Genomic DNA, 27720 nt, shown 5'->3' with positions numbered 1-27720 from the left:
TCTTTCTGCTTGTGTTTGTGTGTGTGTGTCTTTCTGCTTGTGTTTCTGTCTTTCTGCTTGTGTTTCTGTGTCTTTCTGCTTGTGTTTCTGTGTGTGTGTCTTTCTGCTTGTGTTTCTGTGTGTGTGTCTTTCTGCTTGTGTTTCTGTGTGTGTGTGTGTCTTTCTGCTTGTGTTTCTGTGTGTGTGTCTTTCAGCTTGTGTTTCTGTGTGTGTGTCTTTCTGCTTGTGTTTCTGTGTGTGTGTCTTTCAGCTTGTGTTTGTGTGTGTGTGTGTGTCTTTCTGCTTGTGTTTCTGTGTGTGTGTCTTTCAGCTTGTGTTTCTGTGTGTGTGTGTGTCTTTCTGCTTGTGTTTCTGTGTGTGTGTCTTTCAGCTTGTGTTTCTGTGTGTGTGTCTTTCAGCTTGTGTTTCTGTGTGTGTGTCTTTCAGCTTGTGTTTGTGTGTGTGTGTCTTTCAGCTTGTGTTTGTGTGTGTGTGTCTTTCAGCTTGTGTTTGTGTGTGTGTCTTTCAGCTTGTGTTTGTGTGTCTTTCTGCTTGTGTTTCTGTGTCTTTCTGCTTGTGTTTCTGTGTGTGTGTGTCTTTCTGCTTGTGTTTCTGTGTGTGTGTCTTTCAGCTTGTGTTTGTGTGTGTGTGTCTTTCAGCTTGTGTTTGTGTGTGTGTGTCTTTCAGCTTGTGTTTCTGTGTGTGTGTCTTTCAGCTTGTGTTTGTGTGTGTGTGTCTTTCAGCTTGTGTTTCTGTGTGTGTGTCTTTCAGCTTGTGTTTGTGTGTGTGTGTCTTTCAGCTTGTGTTTCTGTGTGTGTGTCTTTCAGCTTGTGTTTCTGTGTGTGTGTCTTTCTGCTTGTGTTTCTGTGTGTGTGTCTTTCAGCTTGTGTTTCTGTGTGTGTGTCTTTCTGCTTGTGTTTCTGTGTGTGTGTCTTTCTGCTTGTGTTTCTGTGTGTGTGTCTTTCAGCTTGTGTTTGTGTGTGTGTGTGTCTTTCAGCTTGTGTTTGTGTGTGTGTGTCTTTCAGCTTGTGTTTCTGTGTGTGTGTCTTTCAGCTTGTGTTTCTGTGTGTGTGTCTTTCTGCTTGTGTTTCTGTGTGTGTGTCTTTCTGCTTGTGTTTCTGTGTGTGTGTCTTTCAGCTTGTGTTTCTGTGTGTGTGTCTTTCTGCTTGTGTTTGTGTGTGTGTGTCTTTCTGCTTGTGTTTGTGTGTGTGTGTCTTTCTGCTTGTGTTTGTGTGTGTGTGTCTTTCTGCTTGTGTTTCTGTGTGTGTGTGTCTTTCTGCTTGTGTTTGTGTGTGTGTGTCTTTCTGCTTGTGTTTGTGTGTGTGTGTCTTTCTGCTTGTGTTTCTGTGTGTGTGTCTTTCTGCTTGTGTTTCTGTGTGTGTGTCTTTCAGCTTGTGTTTCTGTGTGTGTGTCTTTCTGCTTGTGTTTCTGTGTGTGTGTCTTTCTGCTTGTGTTTGTGTGTGTGTGTCTTTCAGCTTGTGTTTCTGTGTGTGTGTCTTTCTGCTTGTGTTTCTGTGTGTGTGTCTTTCAGCTTGTGTTTCTGTGTGTGTGTCTTTCTGCTTGTGTGTGTGTGTGTGTGTGTGTGTCTTTCAGCTTGTGTTTCTGTGTGTGTGTCTTTCTGCTTGTGTTTGTGTGTGTGTGTGTGTGTCTTTCTGCTTGTGTTTCTGTGTGTGTGTCTTTCTGCTTGTGTTTCTGTGTGTGTGTCTTTCTGCTTGTGTTTGTGTGTCTTTCTGCTTGTGTTTGTGTGTCTTTCTGCTTGTGTTTGTGTGTCTTTCTGCTTGTGTTTGTGTGTCTTTCTGCTTGTGTTTGTGTGTCTTTCTGCTTGTGTTTGTGTGTCTTTCTGCTTGTGTTTGTGTGTGTGTGTCTTTCTGCTTGTGTTTCTGTGTGTGTGTCTTTCTGCTTGTGTTTCTGTGTGTGTGTCTTTCTGCTTGTGTTTCTGTGTGTGTGTCTTTCTGCTTGTGTTTCTGTGTCTTTCTGCTTGTGTTTCTGTGTGTGTGTCTTTCAGCTTGTGTTTGTGTGTGTGTGTCTTTCAGCTTGTGTTTGTGTGTGTGTGTCTTTCAGCTTGTGTTTCTGTGTGTGTCTTTCTGCTTGTGTTTCTGTGTGTGTGTTTCTGCTTGTGTTTCTGCGTGTGTGTCTTTCTGCTTGTGTTTCTGTGTGTGTCTTTCTGCTTGTGTTTCTGTCTGTGTGTGTCTTTCTGCTTGTGTTTCTGTCTGTGTGTGTGTGTGTGTGTGTCTTTCTGCTTGTGTTTCTGTGTGTGTGTCTTTCTGCTTGTGTTTCTGCGTGTGTGTTTCTGCTTGTGTTTGTGTGTGTGTGTCTTTCTGCTTGTGTTTCTGTGTCTTTCTGCTTGTGTTTGTGTGTGTGTGTCTTTCTGCTTGTGTTTCTGCGTGTGTGTCTTTCTGCTTGTGTGTGTGTCTTTCTGCTTGTGTTTCTGTGTGTGTGTCTTTCTGCTTGTGTTTCTGTGTGTGTGTGTGTGTGTGTGTCTTTCTGCTTGTGTTTCTGTGTGTGTGTCTTTCTGCTTGTGTTTCTGTCTGTGTGTGTGTGTGTGTGTGTGTCTTTCTGCTTGTGTTTCTGTGTGTGTCTTTCTGCTTGTGTTTGTGTCTTTCTGCTTGTGTTTCTGTGTGTGTACCTTCACTGCTATAGTGTCTCCGTCTCTGAGGCAGTATGGCGCCCCCTGCAGGTTCACACCTTTACCATTACTCTTATTCTGTTTTTTCTTCTTTTGTTTGGACACCGACTGAATCTAAACACACACACACACACACGTTATACTGCTGTTTCACTCAGTCTGTCTCACTCTCCCCCAGTTCGTCTCCCTCTCCGCTACTCACTCACCCCGTAGTTGATAGTAATCCAGCTGCACTGTTCAGGCTGGTGTTTAGCAAGCAGCAGGTTCTCAGGTGAGATTCCACAGTGGGCGGAGACAGCGTGGTACAGCCCCCTAGGGGAGGAATCTAACCCAGCCTCCCACACAAACTCATGGGTGGGGAAATAGGCACTCTCTTCGGACACACCCACCTCATCTTTGGCAACACCCACCTGCAGACGCAGCAGGATGTCCTTCAGCCTAAACAGCAAAAATACACACATTAATGTGTGTGTGTGTGTGTGTGTGTGTGTACACTTATTACACAATGACTTACCCGAGGTTCTCCTCACACTGCAGCTTCTGCGCACAAACCTCAGATCCCACAGTCAACTTCAACTTCCTAAAGAGACAAAGACAGAGTTATGTGTTCCTGTGTGTGTGTATATGTGCATATGCTTGTGTTTGTGTGTGTGTATATGTGCATATGCTTGTGTTTGTGTATATGTGCATATGCTTGTGTTTGTGTATATGTGCATATGCTTGTGTTTGTGTGTGTGTATATGTGCATATGCTTGTGTGTGTGTGTGTGTGTATATGTGCATATGCTTGTGTGTGTGTGTGTGTGTGTGTGTGTGTGTGTATATGTGCATATGCTTGTGTGTGTGTGTGTGTGTGTATATGTGCATATGCTTGTGTTTGTGTGTGTGTGTGTGTATATGTGCATATGCTTGTGTGTGTGTGTGTATATATATGTGTGTGTGTATATGTGCATATGCTTGTGTGTGTGTGTGTGTATATGTGCATATGCTTGTGTGTGTGTGTACCTGAGTGTGAGTTGGTTTCCTCTGAGGATCCTGATCAGTTTTTTCCTCTCCACCAACCAAAGACGTAGAAATTCAGGAGATGGAACACACACCTGCACCAGTGCAGGCAAAGTCAGCACCTACACACACACACTCATTATAACTGTCGTGTATTTGACAAGACCCTGTTGAAGAGATTAGTACACAGTGTTCCTCTGAAAACTGTCAGAGACTCAGCTCTTCTCCAGCCAGGCGAAGTGCAGAACAAGAGCATGGTGATGTTCATGGAGGTCTTCCTTGTACCCTGAGAGATAGTGGATGAGTGAAGCAGTATTAGGGGATCAGAGGGAGCATGGAGCAGTGCAGGGAGTGAGAAGAACTTTAAGGTATATGAGTGTTGTGTATTTTTGGCTTTGTAGGCAGGCATGAGGATTTTAAACCTGACACAGCAGCTTCAGGAACCCAGTGGATTGTGGGAGAATGCAAAGTGAAGATGTCAGATGGTTCTCCCAGGCAGAGCTGCTAGAAAAGAGTTGCAAGCCCAGTCTCCAGAGTGGCCTGTGTGGACAGAAATGTCCCCCTGATGATGTAAAGGTGATACCAGCACAAGAGTGTCAGGTTAGTGACGTGAGCTGAGAAGGACACTCGGTTGTCCACGGTTATACCAAGGTTGGGTGCAGATGGAAAGAGCCGAGTGTTTTCCAGGGAGATCACAAAATCCTGACATGAGGACAAATCAGCATGGATATACAGAAGCTTGGTGCTGCTGAGATTTAGGTTCAGCTGATGAGCTGCTGTCCATAATGAAATGTCCACCAGACGTGTTTAGATTTAAGCAGAAATGTTCTGTATGTGTCTGAGGAGGAAAGGAGAGGATGTGCTCCAGGTCATCTAAACAGCAGTCTCAGGAAAACCGATGAGAGGATACAACCTCACTGAGACACAGCGGCTAGAGCAGGACAATGGAAGAGGACTGGGCACTGCACTCCAGGGGACACCAGTGGACAGTCTGGGTGGAGCAGATGTGGACTTCCTCCATGTCACCTGATATGATCCTCAGTAGAATGGAGTGTGTATTGTGTTGTGTGTGACGTATAGGGCGTAGGTGTAGAGTGTAGGAGTGGAGATTTTAGGTGTAGGATGTAAGTTTTAGAGAGTATGCTTTAGTGTGTAGAGTTTAGGGTGTAGGGTTTAGTGTGTAGGGTTTAGTGTGTAGGATGTAGTGTGAAAAATACCTGACACCTGAGCTCGTATAGTGACGCCTCTTCTGAAATTTCAACACATCCTACAGACTGCAGCTCTGAAACACACACACACAAAATCAGTGCATTATATGATAATGATGTGTGTGTGTGTGTATGTGTGTGTGTGTCTAACCTGTAGTGTGTAATTGTGTTGTTTGATTTCTCTCACAATCACTCTGATCCATAAACCAGCTCACTGGCAATCTCAGAAACCCCTGAAACACACACACACCTATTCTCTTGACCTGTGTCTATAAGCATTGATCTGCTGTCACATAATTGGCTAATTAGATAACTGCAGAGATAGATAGATAGATAGATAGATAGATAGATAGATAGATAGATAGATAGATAGATAGATAGATAGATAGATAGATAGATAGATAGATAGATAGATAGAGATAGATCGATCGATCGATCGATAGATCGATCGATCGATCAATCTCTGCAGGTCAGTTGTTCCAAACATCTTGGAGAACTAAGCTCAGCTCTTCTGTAGATCTGAAATCCTTCTGTCTCTTCATGTAATCTCAGACAGACTGGATGATGTGGAGGTCAGTGTTCTGTAGAGGTCAAACCCTCACTTCCAGGACTCCTTGATCTTCTCTAGGGTGAAGATAGTTGTTAATGACGTTGGCTGTGTGTTTGGGTTGTAGAATAAATTTGGGGTCAATCAGACGCCTCCCTGATGGGGCTGCATGATGGATCAGTATCTGCCTGGATTTCTCAGCATTCAGGACACATTTAATCCTGATCAAATCTCCAACGGAGGTCTGGATTTTTGGCCACAGTTCATCTACTGCATCTATGATCTTCAACATCGCCGATTCTTTGTGCTGCTTCTAAATTTCTTGATCATCACATCCTAAAACTCCAGTCTGTTTTAAGATCTGTTCCTGGGAGAGATCTTGCTGATGCAGTAGAACTACCTTGTGTCTTGTTGCTGTGGTCAGTTGTGAGAGAGAGAAAGAGAGAGAGCACCTTCCATTGGATAGTTACTGCAGTGATTAATGAGTTTCAGATGGTAACAATTTATTTAACTCTAATGGATGCAGTGAGTAGCTTCTTATTTCTTTCTCAGTCAGGAGACATGTCCTGTGGTTTTGGAAAAGAAACTATTGTTTCAGAGAGGTCACTGATCTGCATTAAACAAAGAAAACAACTAATTAGACTGCTAAAAGGATTAACACTGGGTTAAAAACTGACCACTCAAAACATTAAAAAAGCAGAACTCACACCCATGTTCAATAGTAAAAGTAAGAACATTTCCACTACAGTCTTAAGAGAACCATTTATCAGTGAGGCTTTTTTAAAAAAAAAAAAGAAAAAAAAAAAGCCTTGTTTGCTGGACTCTGGAGCAATGGAACAAAGGTCATGTGACCTGATGAGTCCCGATTTTCCCTGTTCCAGAGTGCATCTGGATAAGAAGAGAGGCAGATGCCCCCAAGCATAGAGCCAGGCATACAAGCCTGTGGGGGCAGTGTAATGATCTGGGGCTGCTTCAGTTGCTCAGGTCATCTGACAACCTGAATATTCTGAATGCCCAGGATTTTCCATTGACAGATTCTTTCGTCCCTGATAGCACGGCATATTTCAGGATGACAAGGCCAGGATTCATCAGGCTGAAACTGTGAAAGAGAGGTTCAGGGAGCGGGAGACATCATCTTCACACATGGACTGACTTCCAGACCTTAATCCCATTGAGAATCTTTGAGATGTTCTGGAGAAGACTTTATGCAGTGGCCCGACTCTCCCATCATCAGAACAAGAGCTTGGGGATAAATAACTCTTGTAACTGTATAAGCCCATCCAAACCATGCCACGGCGAATACACGCCATAATCACAGCAAAACACAGTCCGACATTACATATACATACAACATAAGAAACGTGTGTTATCAGCGTCTGTGATGACGTGCATGAAGTGCCTGTGTGGTCATGTGATGTGAAATGTGTGGTCATGTGGCCTACCTTTGGAGGAAGTTGTCCCTCAGTAATCACAAGTGTTTCTCCATTAACTACTCCCACGTCCAAAAGAGAGGCATTCTAACACACACAGCTTATTTAGTGTTAGAAAACAGATATTTATACTTTTTAGTGGTCCACGGAGACATACTGTGTGTGTGTGTGTGTGTTGTACTGTACTTCATCTGTCAGGGGCTCCCCAACCTCCTCACACCAATCCATCCTTCTCAAGTGCCAGCATGTTCCTGCACATATAAACACACACAAAGAGAAACAATTACATCAATAACCCGGTAGATGTTTAGATAGATTATCTTAACGTCCTTATTCTTCCACTCTTTCTCCTAAACGATACACACTGCTATCTCTACACACTACACCCTGCAACCACACAACCACACACTAACTTCTCCTACCTACACCCTGCACCCTAACCCCTCCAGACTACACCCTAACCCCTCCAGACTACACCCTAACCCCTCCAGATTACATCCTAACCCCTCCAGACTACACCCTAACCCCTCCAGACTACACCCTAACCCCTCCAGACTACACCCTAACCCCTCCAGATTATATCCTAACCCCTCCAGACTACATCCTAACCCCTCCAAAACTACACCCCAACCCTCCAAAACCACACCCTACACCCTCCAGACTTCACCCTAACCCCTCCTGCCAGAGAATGAGTGAGTTTTTACCGGTGAGTCCAGCCTTCTGCAGCATCACCATCAAACACTGTAACCACACAGAGAAGCAGGATTAAACACACACAGATTCACACACAGACACACACACACATTCAGACACTGACACACACCTCCTTCACAGTTATTGTCTGCTCCACGATTATCTCCAGCTCCGGGGCTGTAGGTGGTGCCACACTGAAGAACAGGAAGAGCTGCAGGACACAAACGCACACATTTACACACACGTCTCTTTACTGATTTTATTACTTTCACTTGTTTACTTTCCTGAATGGAGTTCTTTTGACCAAATTAAGAGTCTTTCCATTAAGAAAAGATTTATACATTATCACTAAGCACCCAAGTGGGAGTGGCTTAAAGGATTTAAATATTTCACTTTCTCCAAAACCCTAATTTATTTTTACCTGGGAGGCATTTGGGGAGTGTCCAGGACACAAGCACAGTGATGTCATCAACTTAATACCTGCATCACGCACACTAAGGTATTCACAGACTATAGAACACACACACACACACACACACACACACAAAAGAATGACGTATGGTGCAGGGTAGCATGTGATTGGTTAATTTGTATCGTACAGTAAAGGTATACCTGGTGGTAAATATTTTCCTGTTCTGTCTCTCTCTCTTAAACAACACACACCACCTGAGATACAGATAGAAAAAGAGAGAGACTGTTACTCTTTAATACCTGGATTAGGGTTAGGTTAGAACACCTGGATTAGGGTTAGGTTAGAACACCTGGATTAGAGTTAGGTTAGAACACCTGGATTAGGTTTAGGTTAGAACACCTGGATTAGGTTTAGGTTAGAACACCTGGATTAGGTTTAGGTTAGAACACCTGGATTAGGTTTAGGCAGGAACACCTGGATTAGGTTTAGGCAGGAACACCTGGATTAGGTTTAGGCAGGAACACCTGGATTAGAGTTAGGTAGGAACATCTGGATTAGGGTTAGGTAAGGACACCTGGAGGAATGATTCACTGGAGTCAGGAGTGTAGACGGTTACCTGTGAAGTGCTCCTGCACCTGCATCTCTTCCAGCGCTCTCTGTTTCACCTCACTCAGCAACTACATACACACACAAACACACACACAGTGTAAATGTGTATGTGTGTGTATGCGTGCATGTGTGTGTGCTTGCTTACTTACTGTGCTTCCTGCAGCAGGAATCTTCATCACCTTCTTCTCCTCCTCTTCCTCACGTGTGGTGTGTGTGTGAAACTCCACCTGCAGCCAGCGACAGTCTGACGGGGTCATCACAGTGACCACATCTTCACTAACGCTGAAGACACTGCAGTCAAAAATAAACAGGTGAATAAAAAAGAGCTGCAGGAGAATTCAATATATATATTTACATTAAAGTTAACCCTAACCCAGATGAATCTTCAGAATTAGCTGAAAGGAGATTCAGATTGACCCCCTGACCTGTTGTTCAGGTGTGTGTGTGGCAGCAGCAGCAGCGTGTCTCCATCCCGGAGTGTGAGTTCTCTCAGTGTCCTCCTCATGGCCTCAGGCGAACACACCTTCCACCTGCTGGCCCCACCTCCCTCTCCACCTGGCCCAACCCCTTTTGCCTGCTGACACACCAGAGCCTCTGGCAGGCTCAGAGCTTCCCGCACCCCGCCCAACGTGGCCCCGCCCGAAAACCCCTGCATCATATGCACAAGTCCAGAGGCATCTGGTTCTGAGGCCTCGCCTACTGACTGATCACCAACCACGCCCACGGAGTCCAGCTCCGCCCCACCTGGCCTCAGGATGTTCAAAAGCAATGGTTCACACTCAGCTCCAGATTGCACACACACACCATTCACCTAAAATACACACACACAAGGTTGTATTTTATGTTCTAACAATGCGTACATTACTGTGGTGTTTTGGTGTTGTGCGTGTTACCTCTGTCCCATTCCAAACAAACAGATCAGAGCAATTATACACTCCAGCACTGGACAATAACTGCTGATCATCTACACACACACACAATGTAATATTAAACAGTGCATATAATATTACGGAGTTATCTCACAAAGAATTAACGTTAACTAGAATGTGTGTTACCTGTCAGCGTGTCATACAGGTGTAGTCCTGCTGGCAGGGTCTTAGCAATCGTCAGTGCCAGGTCCCCTTTCCATGCATCCTGAATCTGAAGAAAAACACACACACACACACAGTTCCAGTTTCTCTCCTTTACTTCACCGCAGAAGCTGAATTGTAGTGAACAAAGAAAAGTGGAGGAGAGATGAGATCATGTCCCAGTCTGATAATGTTACCTGGTAAATGGCCAGTCTCAGGTCTCCCACCGTCCTCCTGCGGTCAATGCCCAGGGTGACGGTGTCCTTGTCCTTGTCAGTGAGCTTTAGTGCTCCATTCTCAACACAGTAATGAGAAGCAAAGTGGAGCCGGACATCGATACTGTTACTGCTGATCTCAAACTCTGCCCTAAACAACAACAACAAATCTGGGCTGTAATTAGTGGACTCTGGAGTTGATGGACACCGGTCAGGACTCTGAGAGCCAGCATGGAATAAGAATCTAGATTCCAACCCTCGTCTGATTACCTCCTCTGCTGAAGCTCGTCATTTTCCTCCTGCACCATTTGCAGCAGATGAGCAGGAACTCCAAATGCAGGATTTCCCACTGCTGTGTTACACACACACACGCACCATCAGACACAATAGTGCTGAATATGAATTAGTTAAAAACATTTTCTTTGCACGCACACACACCATGCTGTGGTCTCTGCAGTGTATGTTTCCTGTAGAACAGCATGTACGCGCTCTCTTTTCCCTCATACTGTTTCATGATGTCACTCTCCCTGATCGCCGTCACCGTCGAGTCATTCAGGTCAAACCACTGCCCGCTCATAGGCTCCGCTTCCAAACCAGAGTCTGACCCTGCCTCCAGCTCCTCCTGGACACGCTCTGCCACAGATTTTGGTTCTTCACCCTGCTCGGGTGTTTCTGCTGGGTTTCTGAGGACCACACGGGAGCCGTTCCCCAGCAACACAAACACGTCAGGGTTAGACTGCAGAAACTAAACGCGCACACACACACACACACACAATCCCGTATACATTAGAAGTAGAACACACACACGAACGTTAGCATTGATGCTAAGTAACACTGTATAAGACCTTTTTTATTGGTCCATGCTGCTTCCTGTATTTCTTATTCCAGGAACAGCCGATTTTCTCCATTAACTTCTGACCAAGCTGATCCAACAGGACGCTCCCTGACTCCTGATGGACAGAGAGAGAGAAAGATTATATATATATACAGTATATATATACATATATTTACAGTCCTTTATTTAAACAAGTCACATTATATATAGACCATAGTGACTCAATAAATAAATGAATAAATAAATACATATTAAAACCATTTTAATAACTTGGGTTCAGTACAGCAGAGGATAGTTAAAAATAGTGAGGATTAGTTTAGCTCTGGAGAAAATTCTTTTAGCATCACGGTCTGTATTTTGTGCCATCTTGTTCTTTCTGCTCAGGTACATCACCATTTTGGCCTGACCAGATATAAAATTAATCAGTTGACACCTGAACCGGTGTTTCCTGACGTACTTAAAACCAAAAATAAAACGCTGAAAAGTAAAAACAACATTAAAAGCCCTTAAAATGCTCCGTAAAAACACAAACAGTGACTGTAACCTGGAGCAGTGAATAAAAGCATGAAAAACTGTTTCTCTCTGTGAACAAAAAGGACAATCATGTGCAACATCAGGATTTAAAACAGAAATAAAAGAGTTCACAGAGATAATACAGTGTAAAATCCTCCATTGGAGGTCAGCAGCTTTTTTAGTTAACGGTGGTTTATACAGTGCGTCCACTCCGGTTTAAAATCATCAGTAAAACCATGTACACTTCTCCATGGGGTGTCCACCCTCCCACTCAGCTTTTTCTTGTTTAAAACCTTTACACACGCTCTGTAGAGCAGCTTCCCCGACACTGACCCAAAGTCCATCTCTGCTTTACCACAGTACTCCAGGAGCGGACCTTCAGACCCGTCAAGGTCAGGAGTGATGTCCAGCTGGGGAAAAGGGGTTCCTCCAGCAGCCAGTGTAGCATTATGTAGCCCTTGTTTTGTTTTCTAAAACAGTTCCAGATTTTAAAGAGTCCACGGTAAAAACCCGGTAATCCATAAACATCCAGCGTTTTGGTGTCCGTTAAAAAACAAAGTTCAGTCTAGCCCCAGTACACAGACCTTGTGTAAAAGTCCATGGGCTGCTGCTCTCCATATTAAGTCTTTGGGACCAGTGAGGAGTCTCTGGAGGAACTGAAGGCGGATAGCTGCAGTTCTGCTGGCTAAATGGATCAGCCCCTGCCCCCTTCCTCTTTGGGCAGGTGAAGGATGCTCTGAGGAATCCAGTGTAGACCGTCCCAAAAGAAGTCCACCAGCAGGGCCTGGATGTTTGCCAGCAGGTTCGGCGGCGGATCCAGGCACGCCTGCTTGGCTGTTGCTGCGAGGCTGCTGATGACCAGCGTTCGCCCCCTGTAGGACATTCTTGGGACCAGCTGTTTCCACCTGCTCAGTCTGCTCTTCACGTGTTCTACAGAGACTTCCCAGTTTTTATTTAAAATGAATGTTATTCTCCAGGTAGACACCCAAGTACTTAAAATCACTTTTTTTCCCACACTAGACCCCCTGGTAGTGAAGGCTGCTCTCCTCCCCACTCCCCAACTAAAATGGCTTCACTTTTGGTCCAGTTGACTTTTTTGCAGAGGATAAAACCTGAAAGTCATTTAAAATATCATTCTGTGAGTCTATTATTACTACCAGGTCATCTGCATATGCTGACAGACAGATAGAGGTACTGGTGTGTGGAATGTTAAAACCAAAAAGATTACTTCTCAGTTTATTCAAAAGAGGTTTAATTGCTAATATGTAAAGCATGCCTGACAAAGCACAGCCTTGCCTGATATCTCTCAACATGGAGCACATAAATCACCATTAACCTTCAATACACTCAATTTCACTGTACAACACCTTGATCATGGCTATAAAACCTGGGTTGAGCCCAAAGGTTTCCAGCACCTTCCACAAGTATTCATGCTCAACCCTAATAATGCTAATGCTTTTGAGAGCAGCTTATAACTCAGTGCACAGTAGTGACACCGGGCGCCAGTTCTTCAGGTGGGTCAGGTCTCCCTTTTTTGGCAGCAGGGTCAGAACGGCCCTCCTGCAACTCAGCGGCAGCTGACCGACATTCATGCGGTCCTGTAGGACCTCCAACACGCCCTGCCCTATTACTGCCCAGAAAGCCTTGTAGAATTCAACAGGGAGACCATCTATACCTGGCACCCGTCCTCCATGCCTTGGAGAGTGTTGTGGAGCTCTGCCAGTGTCAATTCTCCGTCCAGCTCCCTAGCTGCTTGCTCTGAGAGCTTCGGCAGATCTTTCAGAAAGCTCTCCTCCACTATCTGTGCCCCTGACCTCTCACTGCTGTAATATGCCCTCAATTTCCGGTGGCCTCCAAACGCTGGAGTTCCACTATTTCTATTTCCAGAGCTTTCATAGATCTAATAATGTCTCTTGTGCATTGCTGAGATCGCTGTGGGTTTCCTGCAGCATCATGACATCAATCCGCTTCTGCTTCACAAGTTCATACGACTTAATTCTCTTATTATACTCTCTTGCTCCATTAACATTCAAGCTCGCAACATTAATCTCATTTACTGCTCTGAGAGCTTCGGCAGATCTTTCAGAAAGCTCTCCTCCACTATCTGTGCCCCTGACCTCTCACTGCTGTATAGCTTTGAGTAGAAGCTTACTGTCTGCTGGAGAATTTCAGTGGGCTCAGATCCCCTGATTCTGTTCGCACAGCATGTATGAATCTTTTCTGTCCATTCTTTTGCTCTAAACTGAAGAAGAACTTAGAAGGAGCATCCATCTCGGTCACACTTGTGAAGCGTGAGCGGACCAGCGCCCCCTGTGCTGTGATGTCTGACAGGTCATTCATTTTAGCTTTTTTACTTTTGAGGGCTTCAATATGCCCTCGATTTCCAGTGGCCTCCAAACGCTGGAGTTCCACTATTTCTATCTCCAGAGCTTTCATAGATCTAATAATGTCTCTTGTGACGTTGAGAGTGTACTGCTGACAGAAAAAAGTCTAATCTCACCAGAGAGAGTGCGCTGTCTGTGGAGTGGACCCACGTGTACTGCCTCTGTTTTTTATTTAGGTTTCTCCATACATCACTTAGCTCATGGGCCTCAATCATCTCCCACAGGCGCTTACAGGAGGCCATGTAAGGTTGTGTGTGATTCCGATCTAAATTATTTGTTGTGCAGTTAAAATCTCCACCCAAAATTAAAATATTAGTAGTGTCGCTATGAGCAACGACACTGTTCAGTTTATCTAAAAAAAGTCATCCATTCCACTGCACTGGTGGGAGTGTACACACAGGTAAGAACTAAAAGCTCAGTCTCATAAAACGCTTTCACTTTTAAAAGCCTCCCATTTAAAATCTCTTCAACTGAATAAGAACATGGAATAAAACTGCGAACAAAGAGCAGAGCAACTCCACCACTGAGTGAGGTGTAATGGCTTAAAATGACCAACCCATCCCACTCCTTCACCCAATCAGCAGCCTTGCTGAGATCGCTGTGTGTTTCCTGCAGCATCATGACATCAACCTGCTTTTGCTTCACGAGTTCATATAACTTAATTCTCTTATTATATTCTCTTGCTCCATTAACATTCAAGCTCGCAACATGAATCTCATTCATTAAAAAGTATAGATAAAGAAACAGAGGGTAAAAACCACTCTACCATAAAACACAGCACACATTCTACAAATCATCCTCAGGATTTTCCTTATTCACTTTAGTGATCAGTTTCCTTAAGCGATAGATTTCCACATCAATAAAAGCACCTTCTCTTCTGAAATGTTTAACATCATTAATAAACTGTTTCCTGTCTGGGAAGAATTCTTCCAATACCACATTTTTTGCTCTCAGTGTTTTTTTTTTGGTTCTCAGAAACTCTTTAATGTCCTCAGCAGGGTAAACAACATTTAGCTGTTCCTCTTGTGAGGCGAAAGTAAAAACAGAATCTGACAAACGATCTTCACTCTGACTCTCTATCATCTGTTTTTGTTTCTTTCTTTGCTTGTTTTTTTCCATGTCCCTTACCTTGTTTCTTTTTCTTACTTGGTACTTTAAAAGTGAGCTCGCCCTCCATCTCCACATCTCCCCCATCCCCATGCACTGGTGTAGTGACTGCTGCTTCCAAGCGACAGCTCTGCACCTCTGTGCCTGCCTCTGCCAGTGCAGGCAGCTCCAGCACTGCACCAGAATCCACCGAGCATGGCCTCTCCGGGTCCGGTTCAGTCAGGCAGAGCCTTTCCTCTCCGGACCTTACTGAGACCGGTTCAGCCGCGCAGGACTCTTCTGGGGTTATTGTACCTCCAGTTGGCTTCTGGGCTGCAGGCTGGGCTTGGGGTTCGCTCTCTGTCAGGTCTGGTGCAGCAGGAAGGGGGAACGACCACAGTCGGCTCAGCTGCTTCCTGCCCCGGTCGCTCAGAAACACCGGGGTCACTTTGCCTTTCAGGACAGGCTCGAGCAAGATGCCCTGTTCTACCACATTTAAAACATTTAATGTCGGTATCTGAAGATACAAAGATGTTGTACTCAAAACCATCAACACTGAATTTAAAAACAGCATTTAGCTCTTCCACACCCTCTTTAAACACCATGAAAACCATTCTCCTAAAAGACACCAGGTGCTTAACAAGTGAGGACTTACAGCCAAGGGGGATTCTCTTAATGGGGGAGACCAGACGGCCGTACCGAGAAAGCTCTTTAGTAATTATTTCATCAGAAATAAAAGGAGGGACATTGGACAGTAGAACCTTTTTGCAGGGGAACGTAGGGGGGAAACCAGTCTGAGTTCATTATTAATCACGATTCTCTTCCCAGTCAGTTTAGTTACTTTGTCAACTTCATTCAAAAAAACCACAACAGCACTGTTCATGCAGGAGACAGTGACAATGTTCTCGTGTCCCCCCACATCACCAACCACTAACACACACTCCCCAACACTCGCCGTGGACACCACCCCAACACTCGCCGTGGACACCACCCCAACACTCGCCGTGGACACCACCCCAACACTCGCCGTGGACACCACCCCAACACTCGCCGTGGACACCACCCCAACACTCGCCGTGGACACCACCCCAACACCGTGCCGGCGGGTCAAACTCTCAAACTGACGGGTGTTCGGATTCACACACTCACACACACACTCACACACACACACACAACCACTGCTTGCTCACTCACACACACACACCAAAGTGATTAATCCAAGATATTTAAACGGAAAAAATAAATATTAGAGAGAGAGAGTTAAACAGAGAAATAGAGAGAGAGAGTGAGAGAGAGATGGGGTGAGAGAGAGAGAGTGAGAGGTAGAGAGAGAGAATGACAGAGAGAGAGAGTTAGAGAGAGAGTGCAATAGAGCGAGAGAGAGAGAGAGAGAGAGAGAGTGCAATAGAGCGATAGAGAGAGAGAGTGTAATGGAGCGATAGAGAGAGAAAGTGCAATAGAGCGATAGAGAGAGAGCAACAGAGCGATAGAGAGCGATAGAGAGAGAGTGCAATAGAGCGATAGAGAGAGTGCAATAGAGCGATAGAGAGAGAGAGTGCAATAGAGCGAGAGAGAGAGAGAGAGAGAGAGAGCGCAATAGAGCGATAGAGAGAGAGAGAGAGAGAGAGAGAGCGCAATAGAGCGATATAGAGAGAGAGAGCGCAATAGAGCGATATAGAGAGAGAGAGTGCAATAGAGCGATAGAGAGAGAGAGAGCGCAATAGAGCGATAGAGAGAGAGAGAGCAATAGAGCGATAGAGAGAGAGAGAGCAATAGAGCGATAGAGAGAGAGAGAGAGAGCAATAGAGCGATAGAGAGCGAGAGAGAGCAATAGAGCAAGAGCGAGAGAGAGCGATAGAGCGATAGAGAGAGAGAGAGCGATAGAGCGATAGAGAGAGAGAGCGATAGAGAGAGAGCGATAGAGAGAGAGAGCAATAGAGCGATAGAGAGAGAGCAATAGAGTGATAGAGAGAGAGAGAGAGCAATAGAGCGATAGAGAGAGAGAGAGAGCGATAGAGCGATAGAGAGAGAGAGAGAGAGCAATAGAGCGATAGAGAGAGCAATAGAGCGATAGAGAGAGAGAGAGAGAGAGAGAGCGCAATAGAGCGATAGAGAGAGAGAGAGAGAGAGAGAGTGCAATAGAGCGAGAGAGAGAGAGAGAGCGCAATAGAGCGATAGAGAGAGAGAGAGAGAGAGAGAGAGCGCAATAGAGCGATATAGAGAGAGAGAGTGCAATAGAGCGATAGAGAGAGAGAGAGAGAGAGAGAGAGAGAGAGAGAGAGTGCAATAGAGCGATAGAGAGAGAGAGAGAGAGAGTGCAATAGAGCGATAGAGAGAGAGAGAGAGAGAGAGAGAGAGAGAGAGCGTAATAGAGCGAGAGAGAGAGAGCAATAGAGCGATAGAGAGAGAGAGAGAGTGTAATGGAGCGATAGAGAGAGAGAGAGAGAGAGAGAGTGCAATAGAGCGATAGAGAGAGAGCAATAGAGCGATAGAGAGAGAGAGAGAGTGTAATAGAGCGATAGAGAGAGAGAGCAATAGAGCGATAGAGAGAGAGAGAGTGTAATAGAGCGATAGAGAGAGAGAGAGAGCAATAGAGCGATAGAGAGAGAGAGCGATAGAGAGAGAGAGCAATAGAGCGATAGAGAGAGAGCAATAGAGCGATAGAGAGAGAGAGAGCAATAGAGCGATAGAGAGAGAGAGAGAGAGAGCGCAATAGAGCGATAGAGAGAGAGAGAGAGCAATAGAGCAAGAGCGAGAGAGAGCAATAGAGCGATAGAGAGAGAGAGAGAGAGAGAGTGTAATAGAGCGATAGAGAGAGAGAGCAATAGAGCGATAGAGAGAGAGAGCAATAGAGCGATAGAGAGAGTGTGTAATAGAGCGATAGAGAGAGAGAGAGAGAGAGTGTAATAGAGCGAGAGAGAGAGAGCAATAGAGCGATAGAGAGAGAGAGAGAGAGAGAGTGCAATAGAGCGATAGAGAGAGAGAGAGTGCAATAGAGCGATTATATTGTGGCAAAAGTTTGAACGTAGTTAAAACTGTGATATTCGATAGATAAGGTTACACTGATACGTAAGATGGCAAGAACAGTTTATATAAGTTTTTTGAGGTTTGAGAGAGACAGAGAGAGAAAAAGAGAGACAGAGAAATAGAATGATATATATAGAGAGAGAGAATAAGAGACAGACAGAGAGAAAGAGAGAGTTATAGAGCAATATATATAGGGAGAGAGCAATATATATACATAGAGAGAGAGAGCGATAGAGCGAGATTCAGATTTGACAATAACAACTGTGAGATGATGAGTTTGTACGTGTGTGTGTGTGTGTGTGTGTGTGTGTGTGAGATAAATTCCTGAATTTAAAATTTGGAAAAAATCTGGAATTGATATATTTCTATAAACCTGTTTTGTAACAATAAGTATAGTATAAATAAAAGTGACCTGCAGTGACCAGTCCAGTACCTGAGCCAGTACAGCTGTTAGCAGAGACACAGGATTGTCCTTCTCCACAGCAGAGTCACACACACTCACGCTGACCGGCTTCACCTGGACTTTCTGCTTCTTCTGTTTCATATCGTCTTCCTGTGCACCCGCATCCAACACACACACACACACACACAATATACACAAGGTATTATCACTGAACAACCACTCAGAAAACTGATTTGAACGTAATTCCAAACACACACACTCACAGGCAGCTCCCAGTGACCAAGCTGGTCAATATCCTTGATGTAGGCATGGTAATGTCCTCCATAACATCCACCTTTGTGTATGATGACTGAGTAGAGCTCATAGGACAGCTCCGAGTCTGCCTGGTCTGACTGTAACACACACACACACACACTAGCATTAATAATTAATTTATAAAATGATTGATTGATAAATTAGTAATTCATTAATAAACTCCAGAACATTACCTGTTCAGAAAATGGCCGCAAGTTGATGCTGAGCGGGAAGCTGTACCTTCTCGTCTCTTTAAACCTCTCACACTTCACAAAGTCAAAACTGAAGCGCAGCAGAGACACAGTGAGGAACGGGGGGAGCTTCCTCAGTTTAGCAGACTACACAAACAAACACACAAACACACAATAATAATCACTGTATCTATCAGTTATCCAATTTGTGTCAGTCTTTAAGGTTACGATGACCTCAGTGTCAGTAGTGACCTCAGTGGTCAGTACTGTGACCTCGGTGTTCAGTACTGTGACCCCTGTGGTTAGTACAGTGACCTCAGTGTTCAGTACTGCGACCTCAGTTATACTGAGTATAATTTGATTCAGTAACATAATGACCTTGGTAGCTTGGACGAGTCGGTCACAGCGACTGCAGCGATACAGATTATTTCCCTCAAACATTTCCTCCTCCACAAACATGCTCCACAGCGCCTCCTCCAGGCTGCTCACACCCCGAACACACACCGTCAGGTCCAGAAAGTCCTCCTGAAAGAAAAACAGTGAGACAGAAAGTGAGTGTGTTTTTTTATGCTTTGTATATTATATTCAGTCTTATATTATCACCACTTACCCCCAGATGACCCCCACCCCTAAAAACGTACGGACAGTCAGTTTCACATTCTAAACTGCACTACTGTTCATTCAAACTCACTTCTGTACACAATATTTATTTCATTCTTTGTGTACATACTTCATATCTGTATATATGTTTGGACAGACACTTTGACTTTCTAAATTGCACTACTTTTCATACAAAGTCACTTTATACAGTATTTATTTAAATTATTCTAGCTTTATTCTAAAACTGTACACATCTCATACCTGTGTAAATGTTCACACCTGAACCCAGACAAATTCCTAGAACTGTAAAGGGCTCTTTGCTGACCCTTTGCTGTACCTGGCAATAAAACATTTTCTGATTCTGATCACCATTTATTTTTGTCATTTATTATTACAACACACACACTAACACACACCACACACTAACACACACCACACACTAACACACACCACACACTAACACACACCACACACTCAAACACACACTAACACACACCACACACTAACACACATCACACACTCAAACACACACTAACACACACCACACACTAACACACACCACACACTAACACACACCACACACTCACTAACACACACCACACACTCACTAACACACACCACACACACCACACACTAACACACACCACACACTCAAACACACAATAACACACACCACACACTCAAACACACACTAACACACACCACACACTCACACACACTAACACACACTAACACACCACACACAAACACACACCACACACACTAACACACACCACACACTAACACACACACTAACACACACCACACACTAACACACATCACACACTCAAACACACACTAACACACACCACACACTAACACACACCACACACTAACACACACCACACACTCACTAACACACACCACACACTAACACACACCACACACACCACACACTAACACACACCACACACTCAAACACACAATAACACACACCACACACTCAAACACACACTAACACACACCACACACTCACACACACTAACACACACTAACACACCACACACAAACACACACCACACACACTAACACACACCACATACTCAAACACACACTAACACACACCACACACTCAAACACACACTAACACACTCAAACACACACTAACACACACCACACACACTACACACACTACACACACTACACACACTACACACACCAACACACACCAACACACACCAACACACACTAACACACACCACACACACTACACACACTAACACACACCACACACTAACACACACCACACACTAACACACACCACACACTCACTAACACACACCACACACTCAAACACACACCACACACTCAAACACACACTACACACTCAGACACACACTAACACACCACACATTCAAACACACACTAACACACACCACACACAAACACACTCAAACACACACAAACACACACCACACACAAACACACACCACACACAAACACACACTAACACACACCACACACTAACACACACTAACACACACCACACACTCAAACACACACTAACACACACCACACACTCAAACACACACCACACACTCAAACACACACTAACACACACCACACACTCAAACACACACTAACACACACCATACACTCAAACACACACCACACACAAACACACACCACACACACCACACACTAACACACACTAACACACCACACACTCACACACTAACACACACCAACACACTAACACACACTAACACACACCACACACTAACACACACCACATACTCAAACACACACTAACACACACCACACACTCAAACACACACTAACACACACCACACACACTAACACACACTAACACACACCACACACACTAACACACCACACACTAACACACTAACACACCAACACACCAACACACCAACACACAAACACTAACACACTAACACACTAACACACTAACACACAAACACTAACACACTAACACACTAACACACTAACACACTAACACACTAACACACCACACACTCAAACACACACTCAAACACACTCAAACACACTAACACACACTAACACACACTAACACTCAAACACACACTAACACACACCACACACTAACACACACCAACACATACCACACACTCTAACACACACTAACACACACTAACACACACCACACACTCAAACACACACCACACACCAACACACACCAACACATACCACACACTCAAACACACACTAACACACACTAACACACACCACACACTAACGCACACTAACGCACACTAATGCACACTAACGCACACCACACACTCAAACACACACTAACACACACCACACACACTAACACACACCACACACTCAAACACACACTAACATATACCACACACTAACACACACTAACACACACTAACACACACTAACACACACCACACACTAACACACACTCAAACACACACTAACACACACCACACACTAACACACACCACACACCACACACACACACACACTAACACACACCACACACTCAACACACACCACCACACACTAACACACTCCACATACAAACACACACTCAAACACACACTATCACACACCCCACTCTAACACACACCACACACTAACACAGACCACTCACTAACACACACTAACACACACTAACACACACTAACACACACCACATACTCAAACACACACTAATACACACCACACACTCAAACACACACCACACACTCAAACACACACTAACACACACTAACACACACCACACACTAACGCACACTAACGCACACTAACGCACACCACACACCAACACATACCACACACTCAAACACACACTAACACACACTAACACACACTAACACACACTAACACACACTAACACACACCACACACTAACGCACACTAACGCACACTAACGCACACTAACACACACTAACACACACTCAAACACACACCACACACTCAAACACACACTAACACACACCACACACTAACACACACCACACACTAACACACACCACACACTAACACACACCACACACTAACACACACCACACACTCAAACACACACTAACACGCACCACACACTAACACACACTAACACACACTAACACACACTAACACACACTAACACACACCACACACTCAAACACAAACTAACACACACCACACACTCAAACACACACCACACACACCAACACATACCACACACACTAACACACACTAACACACACTAACACACACCACACACTAACACACACTCAAACACACACTCAAACACACACTCAAACACACCACACACTAACACACACTAACACACACCACACACACCACACACTCAAACACACACACACTCAAACACACACACACTCAAACACACACCACCACACACTAACACACAAACACACACTAACACACCACACACACTAACACACACTAACACACACCACATACTCAAACACAAACTAACACACACCACACACTCAAACACACACCACACACCACACACACTAACACACCACACACAAACACACAAACACACTAACACACTAACACACACCACACACACTAACACACCACACACTAACACACCAACACACTCAAACACACACTAACACACACCACACACTAACACACACTCAAACACACCACACACTAACACACACCACACACTAACACACACTAACACACACTAACACACACTAACACACACTAACACACACCACACACTAACACACACCACACACTAACACACTAACACACACTAACACACACTCAAACACACACCACACACTCAAACACACACCACACACTCAAACACACACTAACACACACCACACACTAACACACACTCAAACACACACTAACACACACCACACACTAACACACTAACACACACCACACACTAACACACACTAACACACACTCAAACACACACTAACACACACCACACACTAACACACACCACACACTAACACACACCACACACTCAAACACACACCACCACACACTAACACACACCACCACACACTAACACACACTAACACACACCACACACTAACACACACCACACACTAACACACACCACACACTAACACACACCACACACTAACACACACACACTCAAACACACACCACCACACACCACACACACTAACACACTCTAACACACACTAACACACACCACACACAAACACACACCACACACAAACACACACTCACACACACCACCACACACCACACACTAACACACACTAACACACACTAACACACACCACATACTCAAACACACACTAATACACACCACACACTCAAACACACACCACACACTCAAACACACACTAACACACACCACACACTCAAACACACACCACACACTCAAACACACACTAACACACACTAACACACACTAACACACACTAACACACACTAACACACACCGCACACTAACGCACACTAACGCACACTAACGCACACCACACACTCAAACACACACTAACACACACCACACACTAACACACACTCAAACACACACTCAAACACACTCAAACACACCACACACTAACACACACTAACACACACCACCACACACTAACACACCACACACACTAACACACACTAACACACACTAACACACACTAACACACTAACACACACTAACACACACCACACACTCAAACACACACCACACACTCAAACACACACCACACACACCACACACTAACACACACTCAAACACACACTAACACACACTCAAACACACACTAACACACACCACACACTAACACACACCACACACTAACACACACCACACACTAACACACACTCAAACACACACTAACACACACCACACACTAACACACACCACACACTAACACACACCACACACTAACACACACCACACACTCAAACACACACCACCACACACTAACACACACCACACACACTAACACACACTAACACACACCACACACACTACACACACCACACACTAACACACACCACACACTAACACACACCACACACTAACACACACACACTCAAACACACACTAACACACACCACACACACTAACACACCACACACACTAACACACACTAACACACACCACACACAAACACACACCACACACAAACACACACCACACACCAACACACACCACACACCAACACACACCAACACACACCAACACACACCAACACACACCAACACACACCAACACACACTCAAACACACACTAACACACACCACCACACACTAACACACACCACATACTCAAACAAACACTAACACACACCACACACTCAAACACACTAACACACACAACACACACCACACACACTACACACACTAACACACACCACACACTAACACACACCACACACACTAACACACTAACACACACCACATACTCAAACACACACTAACACACACCACACACTCAAACACACACCACACACACCACACACAAACACACACTAACACACAAACACACTAACACACTAACATACCACACACTCAAACACACACTCAAACACACACTAACACACACTAACACACACTAACACACACTAACACACACTAACACACACCACATACTCAAACACACACCACACACTCAAACACACACTAACACACACCACACACTAACACACACCACACACTAACACACACCACACACACCACACACTCAAACACACACCACCACACACTAACACACACCACCACACACTAACACACACTAACACACACCACACACTAACACACACCACACACTAACACACACCACACACTCAAACACACACCACCACACACCACACACACTAACACACTCTAACACACACTAACACACACCACATACTCAAACAGACACTAACACACACCACACACTCAAACACACACCACATACTCAAACACACACTAACACACCACACACTCACACACCACACACTCAAACACACACTAACACACACCACACACAAACACACACCACACACAAACACACACCACACACAAACACACACTCAAACACACACCACCACACACCACACACTAACACACACTAACACACACTAACACACACCACACACTCAAACACACACTAACACACACCACACACTAACACACACCACACACACTAACACACACCACACACTCAAACACACACCACACACTCAAACACACACCACACACTCAAACACACACCACACACTCAAACACACACTAACACACACCACACACTCAAACACACACTAACACACACCACACACTAACACACACTAACACACACCACACACTAACACACACCAACACACACCAACACACACTAACACACACTAACACACACTAACACACACTAACACACTAACACACACTAACACCACACACTCAAACACACACAAACACCACACACTCAAACACACACTAACACACACCACCACACACTAACACACACCACATACTCAAACACACACTAACACACACCACACACTCAAACACACTAACACACACAACACACACCACACACACTAACACACACTAACACACACCACACACTAACACACACTCAAACACACACCACCACACACTAACACACACCACCACACACTAACACACACCACACACACTAACACACACTAACACACACTAACACACACTAACACACACCACATACTCAAACACACACTACATACTCAAACACACACTACATACTCAAACACACACTACATACTCAAACACACACTACATACTCAAACACACACTAACACACACCACACACAAACACACACCACACACAAACACACACCACACACAAACACACACTAACACACACCACACACTCAAACACACACTAACACACACTAACACACACTAACACACACTAACACACACTAACACACACTAACACACACCACACACTAACACACACCAACACACACTAACACACACTAACACACACCACACACACACACTAACACACACTAACACACACCACACACTAACACACCACCACACACTAACACACACCACACACTAACACACACCACACACACTAACACACACCACACACTCAAACACACACCAACACACACCAACACACACCAACACACTCAAACACACTCAAACACACTCAAACACACTAACACACACCACACACTAACACACACACTAACACACACACTAACACACACACTAACACACACACTAACACACACACTAACACACACACTAACACACACTAACACACACTAACACACACCACACACACCCCACACACTCACACTCCACACACTCAAACACACACTCACACACCACACACTCAAACACACACTAACACACACTCAAACACACACTAACACACCACCACACACTAACACACACCACACACACTAACACACACCACACACTCAAACACACTCTAACACACACTAACACACACTAACACACACTAACACACACTAACACACACCACACACTCAAACACACTAACACACACCACACACTAACACACACACTAACACACACTAACACACACACTAACACACACACTAACACACACACTAACACACACTAACACACACTAACACACACTAACACACACTAACACACACTAACACACACCACACACACCCCACACACTCACACTCACACTCCACACACTCACACACCACACACTCAAACACACACTAACACACACTCAAACACACACTAACACACACTAACACACACCACACACACTAACACACACTAACACACACTAACACACACTAACACACACTAACACACACTAACACACACTAACACACCACACACTCAAACACACACTAACACACCACACACTCAAACACACACTAACATATACCACACACTCAAACACACACTAACACACACCACACACTCAAACACACACTAACACACACCACACACTCAAACATACCACACACAAACACACACCAACACCAAACACACACTAACACACACTAACACACACTAACACACACTAACACACACCACACACTCACACACTAACACACACTAACACACAAACACACACTAACACACACTAACACACACCACACACTAACACACACTAACACACACCACACACTAACACACACCACACACTAACACACACCACACACTAACACACACCACACACTAACACACACCACACACTCAAACACACACACACTCAAACACACACACACTCAAACACACTAACACACACCACACACACACCACACACTCAAACACACACTAACATATACCACACACTCAAACACACACTAACACACACCACACACTCAAACACACCACACACAAACACACACCAACACCAAACACACACTAACACACACTAACACACACTAACACACACTAACACACACTAACACACACCACACACTAACACACACCACACACTAACACACACCACACACTCAAACACACTAACACACACCACACACACCACACACACTCAAACACACACTAACACACACCACACACACACCACACACTCAAACACACACTAACATATACCACACACTCAAACACACACTAACACACACCACACACTCAAACACACCACACACAAACACACACCA

At 44.6% G+C, this 27720-nt stretch overlaps 1 protein-coding gene across 2 annotated transcripts in view; it reads right to left on the bottom strand.

Moving 5' to 3' along the window:
* Nucleotides 1–27720, bottom strand: part of usp40 (ubiquitin specific peptidase 40) — a 43538-nt gene that overhangs the window by 1443 nt on the left and 14375 nt on the right. For both annotated transcript variants that reach the window (XM_058402645.1, XM_058402646.1), the window contains exons 6-30: nt 18902–19048; nt 18527–18670; nt 18302–18430; nt 18069–18188; nt 10636–10740; nt 10229–10535; nt 10061–10142; nt 9773–9941; nt 9561–9645; nt 9399–9469; nt 8931–9316; nt 8655–8796; nt 8513–8573; nt 8097–8150; nt 7906–7994; nt 7615–7695; nt 7496–7532; nt 6978–7042; nt 6804–6878; nt 4966–5047; nt 4824–4888; nt 3610–3728; nt 3120–3185; nt 2812–3043; nt 2606–2719 (exon numbers count right to left, since the gene is read on the bottom strand). In XM_058402645.1, the coding sequence (XP_058258628.1) occupies nt 2606–2719; nt 2812–3043; nt 3120–3185; nt 3610–3728; nt 4824–4888; nt 4966–5047; nt 6804–6878; nt 6978–7042; nt 7496–7532; nt 7615–7695; nt 7906–7994; nt 8097–8150; nt 8513–8573; nt 8655–8796; nt 8931–9316; nt 9399–9469; nt 9561–9645; nt 9773–9941; nt 10061–10142; nt 10229–10535; nt 10636–10740; nt 18069–18188; nt 18302–18430; nt 18527–18670; nt 18902–19048 (3027 nt within the window). The remainder of the gene's footprint in view (nt 1–2605; nt 2720–2811; nt 3044–3119; nt 3186–3609; nt 3729–4823; nt 4889–4965; nt 5048–6803; nt 6879–6977; nt 7043–7495; nt 7533–7614; nt 7696–7905; nt 7995–8096; nt 8151–8512; nt 8574–8654; nt 8797–8930; nt 9317–9398; nt 9470–9560; nt 9646–9772; nt 9942–10060; nt 10143–10228; nt 10536–10635; nt 10741–18068; nt 18189–18301; nt 18431–18526; nt 18671–18901; nt 19049–27720) is intronic.

Source organism: Hemibagrus wyckioides, linkage group LG11 (genome assembly GCF_019097595.1).
Source record: "Hemibagrus wyckioides isolate EC202008001 linkage group LG11, SWU_Hwy_1.0, whole genome shotgun sequence".
NCBI classification, from domain to species: domain Eukaryota; kingdom Metazoa; phylum Chordata; class Actinopteri; order Siluriformes; family Bagridae; genus Hemibagrus; species Hemibagrus wyckioides.
The sequence above is the reverse complement of the archived record's forward strand: the minus strand, read 5'-3'. Positions and strand labels throughout refer to the sequence as shown.